Source organism: Mesoplodon densirostris, chromosome 15, assembly GCF_025265405.1.
Source record: "Mesoplodon densirostris isolate mMesDen1 chromosome 15, mMesDen1 primary haplotype, whole genome shotgun sequence".
NCBI classification, from domain to species: domain Eukaryota; kingdom Metazoa; phylum Chordata; class Mammalia; order Artiodactyla; family Ziphiidae; genus Mesoplodon; species Mesoplodon densirostris.
In genome coordinates this window covers 15,973,689-15,995,337 of record NC_082675.1, presented here as the reverse complement: position 1 = coordinate 15,995,337, position 21,649 = coordinate 15,973,689, and the positions used below count along the sequence as shown (strand labels likewise).

The following is a 21,649-nucleotide window of genomic DNA, read 5'->3' as shown; positions in this document are numbered from 1 at the left end:
CGGTCTGGGAGGATCCCATATGCCGCGGAGCGGCTGGGCCCGTGAGCCATGGCCGCTGAGCCTGCGCGTCCGGAGCCTGTGCGTCCGGAGCCTGTGCTCCGCAACGGGGGAGGCCACAACAGTGAGAGGCCCGCATACCGCAAAAAAAAAAAAAAAAAAAAAAAAAAGTCAATGTATGGAAATCCAAAAAAGAGGGGAGATATGTATACGTATAGCTGATTCACTTTGCTGTACAGTAGAAACTAACAACATTGTAAAGCAACTATACCCCAATAAAAATTAATTAAAAAAGAAAAAGTCAATGTAGTCAAACCAGCTGTATGCAGAATGTGCCAAAAAATCATTTGAGAAGTCAGTGGCAGAGCAAAGACTAGAATCCAGGTCTACCTGCTGTCAAAGCCTGTTTCTTAACCACCTTGCCACACTTTGACCCAAATGAGAAGAACATCCAGTTGCAAACCACCAAAATATCTATTTAAAGGGATTTTTTTCTGGTCCTGTTTTAAGATCCGAAAGTGAGATGAGGAGTGTATGTACATGGACAGCTTGAGTCCTCTGGGAGTGGGGCCACAAACTTCTCTCCAGTTAAATTATCCTCTACACGTGAGGTGCTGACTGTGGGATGGGGTAAGAGACATCCAGGCAACCAGTCTGAAGGGAAAGTTACAATGCAGTGCAGGAGAAGCCCTCTGCAGAGAGCACTGAGAAAATCAGGTGCTGATTACCTGATGGCAAGGCAGACTTCCTTCTGAATTTCAGGGCAAATTTGATCTTTTGGTGCCATCAACAACTGCCAAAGAAGCAACCCCGACCGTCGAATGATGTCTCGATTCCTTTCAGTTTGTGGGCTGAAGAAAAATTTAAACACTACCTACAGAAACATAAGGGGTATATCTGAAAATGCTAATTCTACTGGGGATAAAATTCTCCCTACGAAGAAAGAACACGCTAGTTTTTTTTTTTCCACGCTAGTTATTCTTATGAATAAATACCCAGGTGGATTTTTAACCACAATCGCTTCTATTGTGTAATAGTATAATTATAGTAAATATTTTACATATATTAATTGCAATGAGCTATCAATATATATAGCAATACTCCATTAACTGCAGTGCTATGAATATGATGATTATTCTAATTACAGGATTAGAATGTGGTAAGATGCAAAACAGGAATGTTATTACATTTTTCTTCTGGTAGAAATTAGCTGACTGAAGCCAAGGTTTGTGTTTCTTTTTCTCTATTTTATTTATCTCAAAACAGTGTATTTACCTGAAAGACAACGAGAATGCAGCGTATGATACAGGTGTCTCCATTAACCATGGCCTTCTCCATAATGTCACAAATACTGCTAAGATGGTGTGCTTCAATTGGATGCTGCTTGCCCAAGACACTTGTGATTGGAAGATTGGGGTTGGTAGCAAGAAGATTGAGTTGGTGTATGCACATCGCACCAACGTGGTGCAATAATTGGTTTATAACCTCATTTGTGGTTATAGCCTCTTCTAGAAGATGAAAAGGAAAGTCAGTGAGGAAAGACATCTCTGGGTGGCCACCAAGGAACATACCTCTGACTTGCAAAAGGTGCACAAACACCGGAAGAGACTATCTTGGCTCCAATCTCTCCCACTACTGCTGGAGAACCCTTTTCCCTGCCACAGAATGCTGGGGTGAAAACACTTGGGAATTTCCATTTTTTTAAAGAGCATAAGTAGCTACCACTTCTTGAGTCCTTTCTATATGCTAGACAATGGGCTGAATGCTTTACATGCTTTACCTTACAATATCATTATCAACTTAGACTATTTTAGCCCTGTTTTGTAGAGGAGTGACTCAAGAATTAGAGAGGTTCAGTAACTCATCCTAGGTCACACAGCTACTAAATGGTAGAGCTGGGATTTGAATTCAGGCCATCTCAGCTCAGATCCCATGGTGGTAACTATTCTAGAAAAATCTCTTCATCTTCTATGCCTCCTCTCTGGTAAAACCCACCACCCTCCCCAGCCGAGAAATATCTCCTCCCACGGTACCTCAAACATTTTACACATTTTGATCTCATTTAGTCACCAGAGCCTAGACAGACATCAGTTCAACCTTGGTTAAAGAGAATTGACAAGCATCCTCTTATATAATAATAAATGCCTCATGATAGTTATAGACATTCAGGGAATGGAGGTGAAAATAATCTAAACAGGCAAAGTACAGGAAAAAAAGATTGCTTTTTTCCTTAAACCAGCTGAAATGAACTGCGTAAAAGAAACAAGAAAGTAGGTAACCTTGGAGAGTCAGGCTTGGGTGGGGTAACCTTAGAGCTGCAAAAGGACTGTGGGCACCGTGAGCTATGAGGAAAGGACTCAAGGAAAACCTATCGGAAGGTAAACCTTGCCAAAACTAAACTTTTCAATTGCATATTAACCCTAAGGCCTGGCTGGGTCCCCCTCTCTTCTGTGCCTTTATGAGTCCTTGATCTTATAACAACAGAATTCAGGTTAGTATTGTTTGTCTTCACCAAACACTTTTTGAAAGGTAGCTTTGGGATCTACCCAAATAACTGAGGTCCTTAAATTTCATTCTGAGTTAGATGGGAAGGCACTGGAGGTGTCTGAGCAGAAGAGTGACAGATCTGACTATGTAGATTGTAAAAGACTCTGGCTGCTGTGTGGAGATAAGCCTAAGCAGGGTGGAGGAGGGCAACTACAGGGGAAATAGGAAGACCAGTGAGGGGGCTACTATGATAATCTGAGTGAAGATGATGGCCTAGACTAGAGTTGTAGCAGCAGAGATAGAGGGAAATGGGTAGACTTGGAATACATCTTGAAGATGGGAGCTGACAGGATTTGCTGATGTCCATTTGGATGTGGGGTATTAGAGAAAGAAAGTCAAAGATAACTAATTTTTTGGTCTGAGCATATGAAAGAATAGTGATCCACATACTGGAATATGGAGGACTCGGTAGGTGTAGATTTGTAGGGGGGAGATACAGGGAGTTTGTTTTTAACATGTTAAGTTGAAGATGTTAGATATCCAAGTGGAGACGAATACATAGACTGGAGTTGAGGCAAGAGGCTTGGAGATAATAATTAGGGAGTCACAATATATAAATTTCTTCTTTTTTGCTGTTTTACAAGATACAATTTACACATACCATGAAGTTCACCCATTCTAAGTGCACAAAACAATGTTTTTTAGTAAATTTATACAAATACCAAAATCAAGAGTGAAAGCAGAGAAATTATTACTGACCCTATAAAAATTAAACTAATTATAATAATAGGAGCAACTTTATGCCAACAAATAAGAAAACTTAGATAAAATGCACAAATTTCTAGAAAGACACAACTACCAAGATGAACACAAGAAGAAACAGAAAATCTAATAGATAATTCCAGAGTCTCAAAGTATCACCTCCTCCTTTAATTAATAGTAATTAGTTAAAATATTAATTACTGTGGTAATTAACATGTCTGATGTTTTTCCTTCCAGGAGGTGGAGCTTAATTCCCCTTCCCATGAGTGTGGGCTTAATGTCTTGCTTCTAACAAATTGAATATGGAAGGGGAAGAAGCTTTCTTCACTCTGCAGTGAAGAAAACTGGCATTTAAACCAAGTGATCAATTTTAATATCACTAGTAATAAGTCATGTTGCTATCATGTACCCTGTGATATGATGTAATGAGAAAAGCACTTCACCTCTGTGGTATTCTTCCCCCAAATCTATAACCTCAGTTTTAAAGGAGAAAACAACAGACGACCCCAAACTGAGGGAAATTCTACAAAATATCTGACTAGTGTTCCTTCAAAGTGTTGTCTTCTATTCTTCACATAGGATAACTCTGTCCATCTATATCCAAGTTTGCTGATTATCTCCCACCATCTCAAATCTGCTATAGAGCTACTCCAGTGATTTTTTCTCTTCAGTCATTGAACTTTTCAAATCCAGAATTTCCAACTGGTTCTTTGTCTTTTTTTTTTTTAAATAAATTCTGTGTTGAAATTCTCTGTTTAATCATGGTCATCATACTTTTCTTTAATCTTTTAAACATGGTTTCTTTTAGTTCTTTGAATTTATTTCTAAAGGCTGCTTTGAAGTCTTCATTTGCTAAGTCTAATATCTGAGTTTTGCCTGCAGTGTTTAGCTACTGATTTCTCCACTCACTTTGTCTTCTTAAATTCTTATTTCTATTTTCGTCTTTACTTTCTTTCATTTGTTTATTTTTATTATTCTCATTTTTATTTTTAAGCCTGCCTTCCTAGTGGTTACCTCGTCTGAGTCAGAGGTGTGCTCAAACACCCTGAGCCAGTAATACTTCCACCCTGGATGGAGCCACGTTTTCTGGCGGAAGCACGTCAAAGTTTAGGCAGTTTTAAACTATTCCGTGGTTTTCACCTTCTGTGGGCCCTCTCAAATCTCTGCATGTGTATGCAGGCTCATTTTCAGCCAGGCTTGTGTGAACAGCTTGGGCCTGCTCTGGCTTCTTCTATGCAGATGTTTGGGGAGCTTATGAAGGCCCTTTGTAGCTTTCTCATTACCCACATCTCACGAGTAAAGTTCTGGCTAGTTTGCTGGTTCGATGCTTGCCCTAACCAGGACCGCAACCTCAGGCTAGCTGAGCCACTGGTTGTCTCTGTTTGTTTGCCACCAAGACCACTACTGTTGCTGACAGTGCTGCTGCGTGAGTGTTTCTCCATGCTCTGCTCCAGATCAGTCAGCCCCTTCTGGCAGCCAAGCTGCTGGCTTCCATGATCTGCCCCACCCGGATGGAATTACTGCACTGAGCGAGCTTAAGGTAGGGGACAGGAGTGTCCACAGCTAAGGACGTCACAGACTTCTACTGTTCTTAGCCAAAGTTCAGTGGGTTTTCTTTTTTATGAATACCGCATCTCAATTTGGTATACGCCTTTGGTCAACTTCCAGAGCCTAGAAATAGTTAATTTTTTTTAGTTGGCATTTTAATTTTATAGAAATAGTTATTTTTGGTAATTCAGTCCATTTTATCATTGCTTTATCAGGAGAGGATTTGCTGAGCTACTCACTACACCATATATACCACTATAGTTGACTTTGAAGTCACAAGATTTTACGTTAATATTAACTTATATTAAGAATCTTAATATTAAGAAATATAAAGGTCCTTTACCAGATAGTCTATCAAAATTGTAAGTTTGTGTATAAGTAAGTTGTTATTAATGCAAAACATTATAACAGCATATATAATCCCATGCCAAGTACAAATAAAGAACGAACTTCTGTCCCAAAGTTCTGACAATTTCAGAAGGGACATAACAATTTTCCTTTAAAAAAGTCTGTGGACCACCTCAAAAGCTCTATTTATTTATACACTTATTTACTCAATCATAAACCAATCAGATAATAAGAATTCTAGGTTTCTAAATTCAAAGAGGGAAGGCTGTTGACACAGTTTGCTGCTTGGGCTATGTTCCCACTTCCTAATGCTGCTGTACTCTCTCCTATTTCATGGGGGAAAAATCTCTTCCTGTAGGACTATGAGTGCACCTCACCTTTGGGCTCAGTGATGATATGGCTGACTCCAAGTCTCTGACAGACGTAATGGAAGGCCTGATTCCCAGGATTACACCATTGATCGATATAGTCATTCGAGCATGTCCATAGCATGTTGTTCACTGTATCGTAACAGGCACCTGCAAAAAGAACACCCTTTATTCAACTATCAGACCATTGACTGCTTGATACATACTTCTCATAAGCAGTGCTAAAGAATGAAAGGGCAAGGATTGTCCCCAGTGCTGGCAAGCCACATCCCACATCCCTCCAATGCTGGCAAAGCATTAGATTGGGGCTCAGTAGGAAGGCAGGATTCAATGTCTACTCGGCTTAACTCATATGTGAGAATGGAATAAGCCTCATGGAATAGAAAGTTTTTAGTAACTGACATACATGTGACCTTTTTAATTCCAAAAAGGATTTAAGTGGCTTACAGTAAAACCCAGGTATAACAGGACTCATTAACATTAACGCACAGTAAAAGCCTTAGTAACTGAGCCCAAAACTTAGATATGAGCTCCCTAGGTGCCAAGGCAAAGAGAAAATCCAATGCGCTAACATAATGCTCATTTTCTAACAATAACAAGTATACTAATCCCTCAAGGGAAAGAAACCTTTTTAAGGCAATGAACTTTAAGAAGAATTTTTATAGACAACATTACACAACCTAATGGACAGTATCTTCAGTAGTAATTTATGCAGAGCAATTTCACATATGACAATTTCTTATATTAACCCTCAGAATTCAAGAGTAGCATAAAAAAATTCTTTCAAGGAAACTAGAATACTATAGAGAATTAGCAAGACTTTTTAAGAGAAATTGCTTAAATTTTGAATTTTCCAAGGAACATAAATGTGGGCATTTATTTCTTACCCAATCCAGGTACCAGAGCACCACGCCCCAGTGAGCTTCCAGCAGCATCTATGAGATCGGCACGACTTGCGAATTGACCATCCGAAGTATTATACACCAAGCTAGACGCTAGGACTTCAGAAACAAATATTAAGCTGTGTAATAAGCCTTAAGATGATGGTTAGCTTAAACTTTAGACTCTTAACAAGACTTTATAAAAATCACATCTTTTTGGTTGTCTATTGGTGGTAACAATGAGGAGACAAAAGACATGCATTAAGACCACAAAAAGAAAACGGTCATAAAGCCTTTTCCAATACAGTGAACCATATTTTTGAAAGTGTTTTTAAAATGCCAACTTTTACATACAGGTTTTCTTCAAGACAGATTGTCAAAAGGGTAATTGCAAGAGGGGTTAGGATTATTAACATCACAAGGTAACAATATTTACAAGAAATACTTTACATATATTTGGTGCTCAAAACAGATTAGTGGATGTTTAGTTGCTATCCTTTCAAGCCCTGGCTCTAAAACTTGGAAACACTTTGGCCTTTTCCCTTAACACAGGGAAGTGTAGTGATGACAAGCATAAGCTTTAGGATTCTGAATTTGAATTCCAGCTCTACCACTTCTGTGTGACCCTGGGAAATTTACTGAACCTCTCAGTTTCCCCATGTGTAAAGTGGAGATAATAAAAGTTACCTACTTTATACAGTTATTGTGAAGATTAAATGAGTTAAAATATATCAAGGATCTGCTTTTTTTTTTTTTTTTTTTTTCCTGAGAAGGTTTTATCGTGGCTGCTGCTTTCCTCATGGCGGCCAGGACACTCCTCAGCTCCTCTTGCTTCCTCGTGGCACAGATGTATGTCCCCACCCTTTTCTGGATGAACTTGAGGGCCTGCTTGTTCTTGGAGACCCTGGCATGCCGCTCCATGGCATGCAGCTCCTACGGGGCAAAGCCACACACCTTTTGGATCACATCTTGCAGGGCTGTGCCTCAGCTTGCTCATGTTCTTGGTCACCTAGTGGCCCTTGTTGAGGCCCACGGCCATGGGGCAGCAAGGAGCCATGGCGGCTGCTCTTCAATGGCTGCCATGGCAGAAGGGCCTAGCTGCTATTATTGATATAACTTACTTCCCCACTTTCCAACAGAAAATTCTAGCACTGTCTCTCAAGCTCCTTTTTCTTATTCCCATCACCCTAGTAATCCAGATTCTCACCACGCCTGACTTGAGCTATAATCTAAACTGTACTCTTTGTTTTCTATTTTCTATTGTTCTGTCCTGCACACCAACAAAATGGTCTTCTCCAACTCTCTTTTTCACTGTATTTACCATGCATATGCCTTTCCCCTATGTGGCCACTTACATGAATAATAGCCATTTTTCATGACTTAAACTCAAAACTTCATGAAGTCTCTCCCCTCTACCCCACTCAACAATGACCCTTTCTTCCTCTGATTCTGCAGCACTTACATCTGCTCCCCATGGTTCAGGCAGTGATACAGCGTTGTATATCATTTTCTAGTTGTTTCACACACCTGCATCGTTTCTCCCAACCAGACTATGAGCTCCTCAAAGCAAGCACCACTTTTCCCACTCACTGAGTAGCCACCACAGTGACCAATGTGGAACAGGACATAGAAGAAACTTAAGCATTTATTTATTTGTTGGTCTAAAATAGAATCACTGGGTAAGCTATATCCTCATGAAAAAAACGGCACCGTGAAGGCCTGTTTTATTCAAATGGGGCTAATTTCAGTTGAGTGGAAAAAACCATGCCAAGAAGACTAAAAAAGAGTTTCAGATGATTAATGGTCAACAAAAAGACAAATAACCTAATTTTAAAATGGACAAAGGATTTGCATAGATATTTCTCCAAAGAACATATACAAATGGCCAATCAGCACAAGAAAGGATGTTCAACATTATTAGTTGTTAGGGAAATGCAAATCAAAACCACAATGAGATACCACTTCATACCCACTATGGAGTACAGCTATTAAAAAAAAAAAGAAAAGAAAAATAACAACTGTCAGAGAGGATGTGGAAAAATTGGAGCCGTTGTTAATGAGACTCTAAAATGGTACAGCCATTCTGGAAAACAGGTTAGCAGTCCCTCTGTAGCTTAAACATACAGGTACCATATGACCCAGAATTCTACTCCTACACATATACCCAAGAGAAATGACAACATGTCTACGCAAACACTTGTACATGAATGTTCACAGCAGCATTATTCAAAACAGTCAAAAAGCAGAAACAACTCAAATGTCAATGGATTATATTCATACAATCAAGTATGATTTGGCCATAAAAAGAAATGAAGTAATGATTTGTGCTACAACATGGGTGAACCTTGGAAACATTACGCTTAAAAAAAAAAAAAAGCCAGCCACAAAAGCACATATATTGTATAATTCCATATATTTGAAAAGTCCAGAATAGGTAAATCCATAGAGTCAGAAAGTAGATTGGTGGATGCCAGGGGCTGGGAAAAGGGGGGGATAAAGGGAGTGATTGCTAATGGGTATGGGGTAGCTTTTTGGAGTGATGGAAATGTTCTAGAATTAGATTGTGGTGATGGTTGGACAACTCTGAATATATTAAAAACCACTGAACTGTATACTTTAAAGGGGTAAATTTTATGGTATGTATGTTATAACTCAATAAAGCTGTTATTATTATTTTTTTTAAAAGAGAGTAGTAAATTTACATCATTTACCCGAGGGCTAAAGGGTGCATCCTGGTCACATGTTAGAGAAAACAGGCTGTTGAGAAAAATTCTAACCCATTTGATTCTAAAAGCAAAAGACAAGACTTCCCTAGTGGCGCAGTGGTTAAGACTCCGCACTCCCAATGCAAGGGGCCCAGGTTCGATCCCTGGTCAGGGAACTAGATGCTGTATGCATGTCGCAACTAAGAATTCTATGCCACAACTAAGGAGCTGGTGAGCTGCAACTCAGAAGCCTGCAAGCCACAACTAAGGAGCCCGCCTGCTGCAACTAAGGACCCCACGTGCCGCAACTAAGAAGCCGGTGAGCCGCAACTAAGGAGCCCACTGGCCACAACTAAGGATCCTGTTGGCCGCAACTAAGGAGCCAGCCAGCAGCAACTAAGGAGCCTGCAAGCTGCAACTAAGGAGCATGCCTGCTGCAGTCAAGACCTGGTGCAACCAAATAAAGAAAATAAATATTTAAATAAATTAATTTTAAAAAAGTAAAGACAAGAGTTTTGGAGTTGTTATGAGTATCTAAATCCCAAACACGTGCAACTACTTGAAATGGCCTAAAAGTTAAATTGATACTAGATAAATGGTTTTATTTAAGCTGCTGAGGTTAAATTTATATCTGCAGGTTAAAGTTTGGGTAAGAAATGCTTTTTTAAACATCTAAATGTGAAATATAACCCTTCAATGGAATTACTGTAAGCAAATTATTTTTAAAAGACAGAATATGAAATTTTGGGAAATGAAAATAAGTAAACTGATTTTAAAACATTTTAATTTTATGTGCCTAAGCAAATTTTAAGGAAATAAAGGAATGTTAAAAAAAAGGTGTTACCATATATAAAAGGAATATTTTGGGTTTGTTTTTGTTTTTAGAAATACTCTAACATACTTTATTGCATATGATCATCAAACAATGGTGTGAGATACTGTTAGCCTTTTATTTTTACAGATGGGAAAACTGAGGCTCAGAGGGGTTAAATGATGTCCCTAAGGTAAGAAAGACAGAAAATGGCAATGTAAAAGGAACATTTTTTTATTCTATATTATTTCCTCTTTTTTTAAATTGATTTATTTTTATTTTGTTTATTTTTTGGCTGAGTTGGGTCTTTGCTACTGCCCAAGGGCTTTTCTCTGGTTGCGGAGAGCAGGGGCTACTCTTCGTTGCAGTGCGAAGGCTTCTCATTGTGGTGGCTTCTCTTGTTATAAAGCATGGGCTCTAGGCACATGGGCTTCAGGAGTTGTGGCACACGGGCTCAGTAGTTGTGGCTTGCAGGCTCTAGAGCGCAGGCTCAGTAGTTGTGGCGCACGGGCTTAGGTGCTCCGTGGCATGTGGCATCTTCTCGGACCAGGGCTTGAACCTGTGTCCCCTACGTTGGCAGGTGGATTCTTAACCACTGCAACACTAGGGAAGCCCTATATTATTTTCAATTTAACTATTTGTCCACTCTGAAGCCAAAATCATGTTGCTTTAATTACTATAGTATGCCTCCCTCTTTTATAAAAATATATGTACACTTGTAACCCCATATCCCCTCCCTCTTGCGTCTCCCTCCCACCCTCCCTATCCTACCCCTCTAGGTGGTCACAAAGCACCGAGCTGATCTCCCTGTGCTATGTGGTGGCATATGTATAGCTGATTCACTTTGTTATATGGCAGAAACTAACACCATATTGTAAAGCAATTATACTCCAATAAAGATGTTTAAAAAAAAGAAATACATAAAAAATATGTACATGTACATTTAACATTAATGAATTTTTGCATATATTATTTTGTGTCATATACATTTTTTTTTTTTTCTTTTTGCGGTATGCGGGCCTCTCACTGTTGTGGCCTCTCCCGTTGCGGAGCACAGGCTCCGGATGCGCAGGCCCAGCGGCCATGGCTCACGGGCCCAGCCGCTCCGCGGCATATGGGATCCTCCCAGACCGGGGCACGAACCCGTATCCCCTGCATCGGCAGGCGGACTCTTAACCACTGCGCCACCAGGGAGGCCCGTCATATACATTTTTATGTGTCCTAAAATGGAGGTATTTCACAGACTTATTTTCATAGCTCTCCAGTGGGTAGAGTTCTTGCAGTGTCAGTAAATAAAGTGGCAACAGATTATTTTCTTTCCTAAAATCTTCCTGACTTCATGGTTATTTCTAGTAATTTTACAGGACAATAGTTTTCAGAAGTGTACTATTATACCACCTTCAAAAATTCTATTTTTAATTCCTCCTAGCCTATAACTATACTGATAAGGTTTTTTGTTATTATCAAAGAGCATCTGTAAACAGAGCAAGTGTAAAATCACTATTAGGAAATACCTTAAATTTCAAAGCTAGGGACAAATTGGGAAAAGAGCCACAAATAAAGTTCACTTACTTTTTAAAGACGACAAACCACTTGTTCCACCAAAAAGAGACCGGGTAGCAGAGCTGCCTGATCCCCCTGGAGGTGGGACCAGCATCACCAAGTATGTACCACAGGTGTAAATGGGCGTCTTCCGAAGCATTTTTAGAGGAAGCCCACAGCTAGTATTCGCTGGTAAAAAGGAATGAAAATGGTGAGCAGAAATAGTTGACACACAGATTAATTTGATTACCAAACCAAATTAGAGTATAACGAAGGGGCCCCCAATTCTAACAAGAATATACTCAGACTCAAAAAATAGAGCAAGAAATAATAAGCTAAGGGAAAAATAATGATCTTCTGTCTCCACAGCCTGGTCCCAAGCCTCCTGGTTACATGATCTGAACATTTCTCAAAGGTGTTCCCAGTATTCAATATGTCCTTATGTCTTTTAAAAATCTTTCAATGGACTTGAGAACATGGGGAGGGGGAAGGGTAAGCTGGGACAAAGTGAGAGAGTGGCATGGACATATATACACCACCAAATGTAAAATCGATAGCTAGTGGGAAGCAGCACATAGCACAGGGAGATCAGCTCGGTGCTTTGTGACCACCTAGAGGGGTGGGAGGGAGACGCAAGAGGGAAGAGATATGGGGATATATGTATATGTATGGCTGATTCACTTTGTTATAACGCAGAAACTAACACACCATGGTAGAGCAATTATACTCCAAGATGTTAAAATAAATGAATAAAATAAATAAATAAATAAAACAAAAATCTTTCAAAAGAATGAACCCTCACATGGACTAAATCTCAAAATAAAAGAAGAATCCTACTGTTTATGTTTCCCCCTAGGAAACTGTGCTCCTGTAGAGATCTTTTCATTTTATACAGAACAAATTGTTAACAGGTTTGTGATATTACATTCATTATAAACAGCTCTGAACATGGAATCTACCAGAAATTTCAACCCATAACTAGTTAATAAAAGCTTTCACAGTGTCTATCACAAAATAATTTTATGTCTGCGGAATTTATAACCCATGACGTATTTTCTTTTTTTTAGGGTCAGTGACATAAACTATCATTAGGAAAATAATTATTGTATCTAATCAAGAGGTATAAAATGTACTTAAATTTCCCTTACTCACTGGCAGATCTGAAAATGCAGGGTGAATTTAACGATTTTCTATATATTAGTCCAGTGAAGATTGACGATGGCAACAGAAAGCCAGAGTGCTTTACCTAGGAAGCTGTCAAGATACAAAATATGACTGCCTACATAGACATAAAATTATCTTTAGATGGTTTAGATTAGAAAAATTAGACAAGTGAAACCTAATCTGTCATTTGCTTTGAATGCCTGTGGTTCTAAAAAGCTCCATTTTTTAAAATTCCAAGCCGCCAACAAGTATATTCTTCATTTAGGACATAAATCCAGTAGCATAAATTTCCATAAGTAAGAAACCCAAAAGGGGCAACGACTGAAAAACTAGCAACTTTGTGAGCATAACCACACAATCATGGTTTTCACCGAGATGTTTTTAATATACATACTTTATTAACATGGTAATAAGTATTAGTTTATCACAGAATAAAACATCCTAGACCCTCTGAATGTTGAATTAATTGTCAAAAGTTCACTTAGCCTATAACTGGTGAATTTTTATGTAGCAACCTCAGGTTAAATGAATATACAGAGAATGTGCATAAAAGTATGAGTGAAATCACAAGTTTAGAGTACAGATACCGGTTTTCACAGGATTCTAAATATACCCTTGCCTTCTGAGTCCACTTTCTGATATCACCCATGTTTTCTTACGTAACAAACATTCTTTTAGTATTTCTATTGTGCAGGCTAGTATTCAATTTTCTCCCAAGGGACAAACCCAGATCAAGCCTTCAGCTTGTCAGGAAAATGTTTATTTAGGTAATAGGACTGTCCTCTACAAACTATTTCCTATAATTCAAATTATCCACATACCCAAGTTATAACAACTATTAATAAATTCCCTACTTACATTTGATACAATAGAGACCTGTGGAAGTAAAATACTATCCTTAAATTCTAATATGGACTAATAAGTATTTAAAATTTGATAGTCTTACAATGAATTAATCACAAATATTTTCTCTTCCTAATATTTCAATATATAAAAGGATTAAAGCATAAAACTGCATTAAATTCATTAAACATATATTAATTCAGATTCATTTTTCTATACATGGCTCCTTTTCTAGCCTGATCTTTTACTACAGGTCATGATTTGTTATAACTTCATATAGTTGGTATGTAATATGAAAACTCCTCAAGAATAATGGTTCTTGACTTTGGGGGGGTCATAAATGACCTTGAAAATCTGATAAAAATTATGATGATACATATGTTATTTAAAACTTTGGGAGAGCATGTTTGTGAACCTCTGAAAGGCTTATCCCTGTTAAGAATTCCTGCTTTAAAAGTACAGAACAGTGTGTTTAGAAGGCTACCTTTTATTGAGAAAAGAAGGACAATAAAAATACATAAATTTGTCTTTCTAAATTAATTTAATTTCTCTTTGCATAAAAAAACTCTGCGAGGATAAACAAAAACTAATAAATAGAGCTACCTATAGGGGGTAGGGTGGGGCAAATACTGAATATACCAGGACGTGAGAGTAAGATTTCTCTGCATATACCTTTTATATTTTTTTCACTTTCAAACTCTGTAAACATACTATCTATTTTCAAATATTAAAGTGCAAACACTAAATGCCAAATTCCAGAAAAAGCAACCTCTGTTGTGGAAGGTTTGCCTCTCATTTTCTTGGTCAAGAATGTATTTAGAAAAACTAAAAATAGAACTACCATATGACCCAGCAATCCCACTACTGGGCATATACCCTGAGAAAACCATAATTCAAAAAGAGTCATGTACCACAATATTCATTGCAGCACTATTTACAATAGCCAGGACGTGGAAGCAACCTAAGTGTCCAACAACAGATGAATGGATAAAGAAGATGTGGCACATATATACAATGGAATATTACTCGGCCATAAAAAGAAATAAAATTGAACTATTTGTAGTGAGGTGGGTGGACCTAGAGTCTGTCATACAGAGTGAAGCAAGTCAGAAAGAGAAAAACAAATACCGTATGCTAACACATATATATGGAGTCAAAAAAAATGGTTCTGATGAACCTAGAGGCAGGACAGGAATAAAGACGCAGACATAGAGAATGGACTTAAGGACACGGGGGAGGGGGGAAGGGTAAGCTGGGACGAAGTGTGAGAGTGGCACTGACATATATACACTAACAAATGTAAAACAGATACCTAGTGGGAAGCAGCTGCATAGTACAGGGAGATCAGTTCCGTGCTTTGTGACCACCTAGAGGGGTGGGATAGGGAGGGTGGGAGGGAGATGCAAGAGGGAGGGGATATGGGGATATATGAATACATATAGCTGATTCACTTTGTCACACAGCAGAAACTAACACAACATTGTAAAACAATTATATTCCAATAAAGATGTTAAAAAAAAAGAATGTATTTAGTGAAGATGATGCTAAATGTGAGTTTTTTACATTCATGAAGCAGATGCTAAATGTGAAAACAGTTTATACTAACAGTAATGATAAGGTATTTACACACTAAACAGAGCTGCTTTGAATTATTACAGATTCATGCTAATTCATGTCCACAGCCAACAGTATGCATTAGCTTGGAATAAAAAAAAATGAAAAATGACTGGAAGGACATTAAAAACGGTGAACTATGTAAAGCAAAGTGCTTTGTATGGCACACTGTAAGTGCTCAATAACAAGTATTGCCTGAATTCCACAGGCAGCATGCACTAATCACAAGCTGAATGTATCAAGCCATGAAAAGGCATGGAGGAATCTTAAAGGCATATTACTAAGTGAAAGAAGCCAATATGAAAAGGCTACATTCCGTATAAATCCAATTACATGACATTCTGGAAAAGGCAAAACTATGAAGACAATAAAAAGATCAGTGGTGGCCAGGGCTTGGGGGGTGGGGAGGGAGGAACAGGTGGAGCACAGAGGATTTTTAAGGCAATAAAAGCACTGTATATGATGCCATAATAATGCACACGTCATTATGCATTTGTCCAAACCCACAAAATGTACAAGACCAAGAGTGAACCCTAAGGTGAACTATGGACTCTGGGTGATTATGATGTGTCAGGGTGGGTTCATCAGTTGTAACAAACGGACCACTCTGGTGGGGATGTTGATAATAAGGGAGGCTGTGCATGTGGGGGCAGGATGTAGACGAGAAATCTGCACCTTCCTTTACTTTTGCTACGAACCTAAAACTGTTCTAAAAAATAGTCTTAAAAATATATATAGCTGAATGGAGCTGTACAAGATAAACATAGGAAAGGCGAAGGGCGGCCTACCTGCCTGGTCCTCTTTCAGGGTGTTGGAGATGGTGGAGCCGGTAAGGGCGGCCAGCGTTGCGGATGGCGAGGCTCGGTAGCGTGAAAGTCTGCTCAGAAGCATCTCGTTAATGCTTTTTGCAGACTCACCCTCTTTTCTCATGAGAATTGTGCGTTCCTGGAGCGGGTTGGCTACAAATACACCATTTTCAACCTAATATTTAAAGAAAAAGAGGTCCTTAAATGATATCTGTTTCCATTCATTTAGCAAATTTCTACTTGAGAAGTGTATTATTGTCATCTGGTTACTCAAAAACATTTCCCAAAATTGTACCTGAGTAGGTGTATACCTCAAAATCTAACTGCTCTACAGAAACTGAGAACAAAAGGAAGGCTACGAGAAGTTTGAGAGCTTTCATTTTTCATAATAGCCCAGATTTTAAAAGTAATGAGCTAAGTTTAATAAGTTCTATGAAAGGCTGTTGATTAAAATTTCTTCTATTGAATTCCACAGGCAGCTCTCACTAATTACAAACTTCTGACAGGTACAAGTAAGATGAGAGGAAAACAAATCAATCAGATCTTGATTTACCATTAAGTACAACTATGAGGATAATGTCTTCTTGAAATATAATTAGTGGCTAAAATCCAAACTCTGTATTAACAGCAGTCAACACTAGCCCCAGCTGCTCGGGTATTGGCAGAGCAATCGTGGAGAAAGGCAGACTTTGTCTGCTAAAAATATATGCCAGCTTCAACTGGATCCTTGCTGGTACTTGGCAGTTCTTCCTTCATCACTTGATTATTCCCCAGCAAAATCTCTGGAGTGGTGATTCCAAAATTCCTTCACCAAATTTTGAGCTTGGCTTTAAGCAGACCACCTGGCTTTCTTTATTGCTAAAAAGATCCAGACCACTTACTGTAAGCTGCTCCCACTCATCTCTCTTCCCACTCAAGAATCTCTGTATCCAGCCTCATTTATTCCTTTCCTCTTTTTTTTTTTTTTTTTCTTTTTTTTGCGGTACCCAGGCCTCTCACTGCCGTGGCCTCTCCCGTTGCGGAGCACAGGCTCCGGACGCGCAGGCTCAGCGGCCATGGCTCACGGGCCCAGCTGCTCCGTGGCATGTGGGATCTTCCCGGACCAGGGCACGAACCCATGTCCCCAGCATCGGCAGGCGGACTCTCAACCACTGCGCCACCAGGGAAGCCCTATTCTTTTCCTCTTAATCCAGAGGAAGAAGCACTTCACCTCACGTTATTTAAGGAAGAAGCACTCTGCCTCCTCTCTAACTGCTCCCTCAGTTATCTCCCATCTGCCCCTTCACGCTCAAGGTCTCCCTCTCTGATTTCCTGGTGTCAGATACTCACAGGCCTCCGAGATCTTAAACAAAACCTTGCAATACCATCCCTCTTCTCCACTCCCACTCACTGTCAAATGTCTCAAATATATCTCATGCAGCCTCTGTACCCACTGCCCGCTCCAGACCCAGGCTTCTGGATCTCGCTGCAGTCTCAGAAACAGATGCCACTAGCGAAGGTGGGCAGGACTAGAGATAAGAGAGGACAGGAGTAAAAAGCGGCAAGGCTTCCAGAAGCAAATAAAAAAGCATAAAAGAAGTGCAAAGTGAAAGGGTGGTAGCAGAGAAGAGGCAAGAGAAAGAGAGCAAATTGAGGAGCACAGCCAGGCGAGGTTCCCGGAAGGGCTGGACCTGGTGGGGGTAGGCTTTTACAAGACATTCACAAATGGTAAGGGAATGAGTTTCCCGTGAGAGTTCGAAATGCTGTTTCTATTTCCTCCTCTCTGCTTTTTAACACTTTGCAGCTACTTAACTCAGCTCCCTCTAACAAGTGGACATTCTTGATGGGCCGAGAGTAAGCTAAAACCAAAATCAACCTTTTTCTTGACTTCCGTGTAGGTTGTGCCACGGTTGCCAGAACTCTTAAGGTAGTCCTTCCTCAGTCTCGGTGGTAGAACACAATCCCAGCTTGTTTCTTTTTTTTTTTTTTTTTTGCGGTACGCGGGCCTCTCACTGTTGTGGCCTCTCCCGTTGCAGAGCACAGGCTCCGGATGCACAGGCTCAGCGGCCATGGCTCACGGGCCCAGCCGCTCCGCGGCATATGGGATCCTCCCAGACCGGGGCACGAACCCGTATCCCCTGCATCGGCAGGCGGACTCTCAACCACTGCGCCACCAGGGAGGCCCGAGCTTGTTTCTTTTTAACATGAACACTTACCTATATGTAAGGGACTCTTCTAATGAGCAAAGCCAAGATAGTTCCTGCCCTCCTTGATCTCCTCTTATTTGCTGGTTCCCATCTCCACTTACCTAAATGGGAGTTTGCTTAGAGTTAGACCCAGCCTCTGGTGTCTAAGGCCTCTGCCTGGAACACTCTGTCCCTAGATCCTCCTATGTGTGGCTGGTTCCTTCCCATCATTCGGGTCTCAGGTAATATGTCACCGCCTCAAAGAGGCCTTCTATGATTACCAATCTAAAGAGGAATCTCTTCCACCCACCCACCCACCCCCCACAAACCAGAACACATCACTCAGTTTTATCTGCACATCATTTACCATTCTCTGAAATTATTTTACTCATTAATTCATTGATTGACCTTCTACCTTCCCCACCCCAACTGAATATTGGCTCCCCGAGAGCCGGGATCCTGCCTGCCTTGTTCACCATAACATTTCTAGCACTCAGAGGCACGCAGTAAATACTTGAAGCTTTGCTGAGTAAACAAGTCGGTGTCCTGGCCCAAATCCAATCCCAGCTCTCCGAGGTGGCTCCCACGTTTCTATATACAGACCCAGCCTTGCTACTGAGATCTAGTGCCACTTCTCCAACTGCCTCCCACTCCCAAGCATTTCGACTGGAGCAGCCTGCTGTCGCCTAAAATTTAACACGTCTACATCTTACCACATCATTTTTTTTTTTTTTTCCGGTACGTGGGCCTCTCACTGTTGTGGCCTCTCCCGTTGTGGAGCACAGGCTCCGGATGCGCAGGCTCAGCGGCCATGGCTCACGGGCCCAACCGCTCTGCGGCATGTGGGATCTTCCCGGACCGGGGCACAAACCCGCGTCCCCTGCATCGGCAGGCGGACTCTCAACCACTGCGCCACCAGGGAAGCCCTTACTACGTCATTTTACCCCACCCCACCCCCAGCTAGATTATCCTTTACCAAGTATAGCTCTAGTTATCTTGCACAACTCTAAATATGACCCTTCAAAGGCATCCAGATAAAAATCAATCACTTGGCATTCAAAAGCATTACCCAGACTAGCCCTATGAGAAAAACAACAGATAACTTAAGACAAAAATATTATATCATTGTGTTCAAGTACTTTGAAAATACTGAAAAGAAAACCCGATAAAGCGCCTGTGAGAAGCAAGGAGGACTGGGCTTTGGTGCCCAAGTGGTAAATCTGGGAACCTCTGTACTTAGCTAAGAAGCTCTTTGGGATGAAAAAGCTACTACTGATTTAGAAAGGAGGGGAAGTGCCTGGAAGGAGTAAGAAGCAGCACAGAGTTAGTAACGATGAGAAGCTTCCCTCTGGCTCCCTTCCTGGCCCAATGACCATCCAGCCTCTCAATTGGTCTCCCCGTTTCCACTTTGACCCCATATGGTTTACTCTCCACACACCAGCCAATGATTTATTTACAAATGTAAATAAAACCGTCTCCTTCCCTGCTTGAAACCCTGCAGCAGCTTCCCAACACACTTATAATAAAATCCAACCTACTGGTAAGGTCCATGGGGTCCAACATCCACTGACCTCCCCGGCTGGCCTGCCTCTGCTCCCCCTTTCTCACCACACTTTCAGCAGCACCGCCTTCTGTCGCCCCTCCAAAATGCCTGTACGTTAGGCCTGTACTTGCTGATCCCTCTTCCTGGACTGGACTAGTTCTGGTTTGCCCGAGACTGTCCTGGTTTTAGCACTGAAAGTCCCATGTCCCAAGAAATCTCTCAGGCCCAGGCCAACGGGGATGGTTGGTTGCCCTCTCTGGCAGGATGGATGGCTGCTTCTCATCATTCTCGTCTCAGTTCAACTGTCCTGCCTCAGAATGGCCCTATCTGTCAGGCAAACTGGAGCGGCTCCCCACCTCCACACTCCCTCACTCTCTATCGCATTATCCTGTTTTATTTTCTCCCCAGCATTTATCACTTGCTGAAATTATTTCGTTCTTGTTGTTTCCTTTCTTACTCATTCCCCACACTCTAACGTAAGCACCCTGAAAACAAAGGCTTATTACCCTGCTACCCAGACAAGGCACTGGATTAACACAGGATGAATGAAGGGCATCTCAGTCAGCCAGATCATAATTTAAAGGAAATAATAAACCCATCAGGTGAAGGGGGAGGGGGACCTCATGTGTCCGTTACTACACTGACTACATGCTTAGGAAGAGACATAAACAAGACAAAATAGGAGTCAAATTGTCACTGAATCTATCTAAAGAACAGCAGTTTATACAAAGCACATGGGGGCGGGAAGAACTCTCAGAGCAAAATAGAAGTGAAGATGTAAAACATGTGCCCTGAAAAGGTAAAAGAGAGTCATAGAAGATTCTCAAGCAGGGATGTGTCCAGTGTACAGGTAACCAAATCAGGCAGGAAGATTCCATGCCTCAGTTATTCTATAATCTTAAAGGCCAGAATTCTAAGTGTCTTAGAGCTTCAAAAGGCCTGTGACTGTAAGTGGTAGACTATCACATTGGTGGCCCTGGTGAATGATGTGTCCTAATATTCATGCCCTTCTTTAGTCCCCTCCTACATAGAGTCTGGGCTTGGCCATTAGAAAGCATGATGCAAGCAGAAGCTTGATAAGCACTTGTCATCTTGAAAAGCTCCCATCTGAAAGACAGCCTCTATGCTGTCAAGAGGCTCAACCTAGATTATTGACATCAAGCAGAGAGAGACTCTGGAAGAAGCCAACTTAAATGTTACAGGCCCAGTCAAGCTCCAAGTTGAGTGAAGCTGTGGGTGTGATCTCAGCTTCACCACGTGGCGAAGAATCACCCAGCTGAGTCCAGTTAACCTTTAATTCATTGTTGCTTGAAGTCACTTAGTTTTGGGGGCAGTTTGTTGAGCAGCAGCAGATACCCCAAGTCAGAGAAATTCTATGACCCAAATGTTAGAGGTTGTTTTATATTAATAATAGTTTCAGTATTAATTACAGCTTAAGACCATATTTCTACAGTTTACCTTATATAATGATCAGTTATCTAATTTCATTCTGAGTTAATAAGAAATCATTTTGAGAGACAAGTATAGCTTGTTGGATCCTACTCTGACCTATTCAGTTTAGGTAATCCTTCGATCCTTTAGTGCTCCCTCAGTCCGAGGTAGTGTGCAGATCAAATTCAGCTGATTCTCATGAAAAATGACACAATGGAAGAACACTGGTGGTGTTCAAGCTTCCAAAAATATGTTTTTAATATTTTTTCTGATTATAAAATATATGGCCCCTTCTATAGCTGTTTAGTCTCTTTAAGAATCTTTAAATCTTGCTTTAGTCTATTCTTGACCCAAAAGCTACAATGAACTTTTAAAACCACATCCTGCTCAAAACTCTCCAAGAGCTTCCCATGTCACTTGAGATAAAAATCCAAATACCGTGCAAGGCCCTGGTGTTTGCAAGAAGTGGCCCTAGCTACCTCTCCCACTCCACCACTCATCACTCAACCCTCTCATCACTCCACTGGAGCAAGGTGCAGAAGAATGTGAATAACAAATCACCATTCATGTAAAAACAGAAAAACAAAAACATACGTGTATATTTGTTCCTATGTGCTCACATTATCTCTGGAAG

General features: G+C 40.6%; 1 protein-coding gene and 1 pseudogene across 4 annotated transcripts in view; both read right to left on the bottom strand.

The window, feature by feature from the left end:
* Positions 1–21,649, bottom strand: part of HECTD4 (HECT domain E3 ubiquitin protein ligase 4) — a 193,069-nt gene that overhangs the window by 99,554 nt on the left and 71,866 nt on the right. For all 4 annotated transcript variants that reach the window (XM_060119741.1, XM_060119742.1, XM_060119743.1 and 1 more), the window contains exons 8-13: positions 15,859–16,051; positions 11,480–11,638; positions 6,398–6,511; positions 5,520–5,660; positions 1,273–1,505; positions 726–871 (exon numbers count right to left, since the gene is read on the bottom strand). In XM_060119741.1, coding sequence (XP_059975724.1) covers positions 726–871; positions 1,273–1,505; positions 5,520–5,660; positions 6,398–6,511; positions 11,480–11,638; positions 15,859–16,051 — 986 coding nt within the window. The remainder of the gene's footprint in view (positions 1–725; positions 872–1,272; positions 1,506–5,519; positions 5,661–6,397; positions 6,512–11,479; positions 11,639–15,858; positions 16,052–21,649) is intronic.
* Positions 7,154–7,448, bottom strand: LOC132503195 (large ribosomal subunit protein eL36-like; annotated as a pseudogene).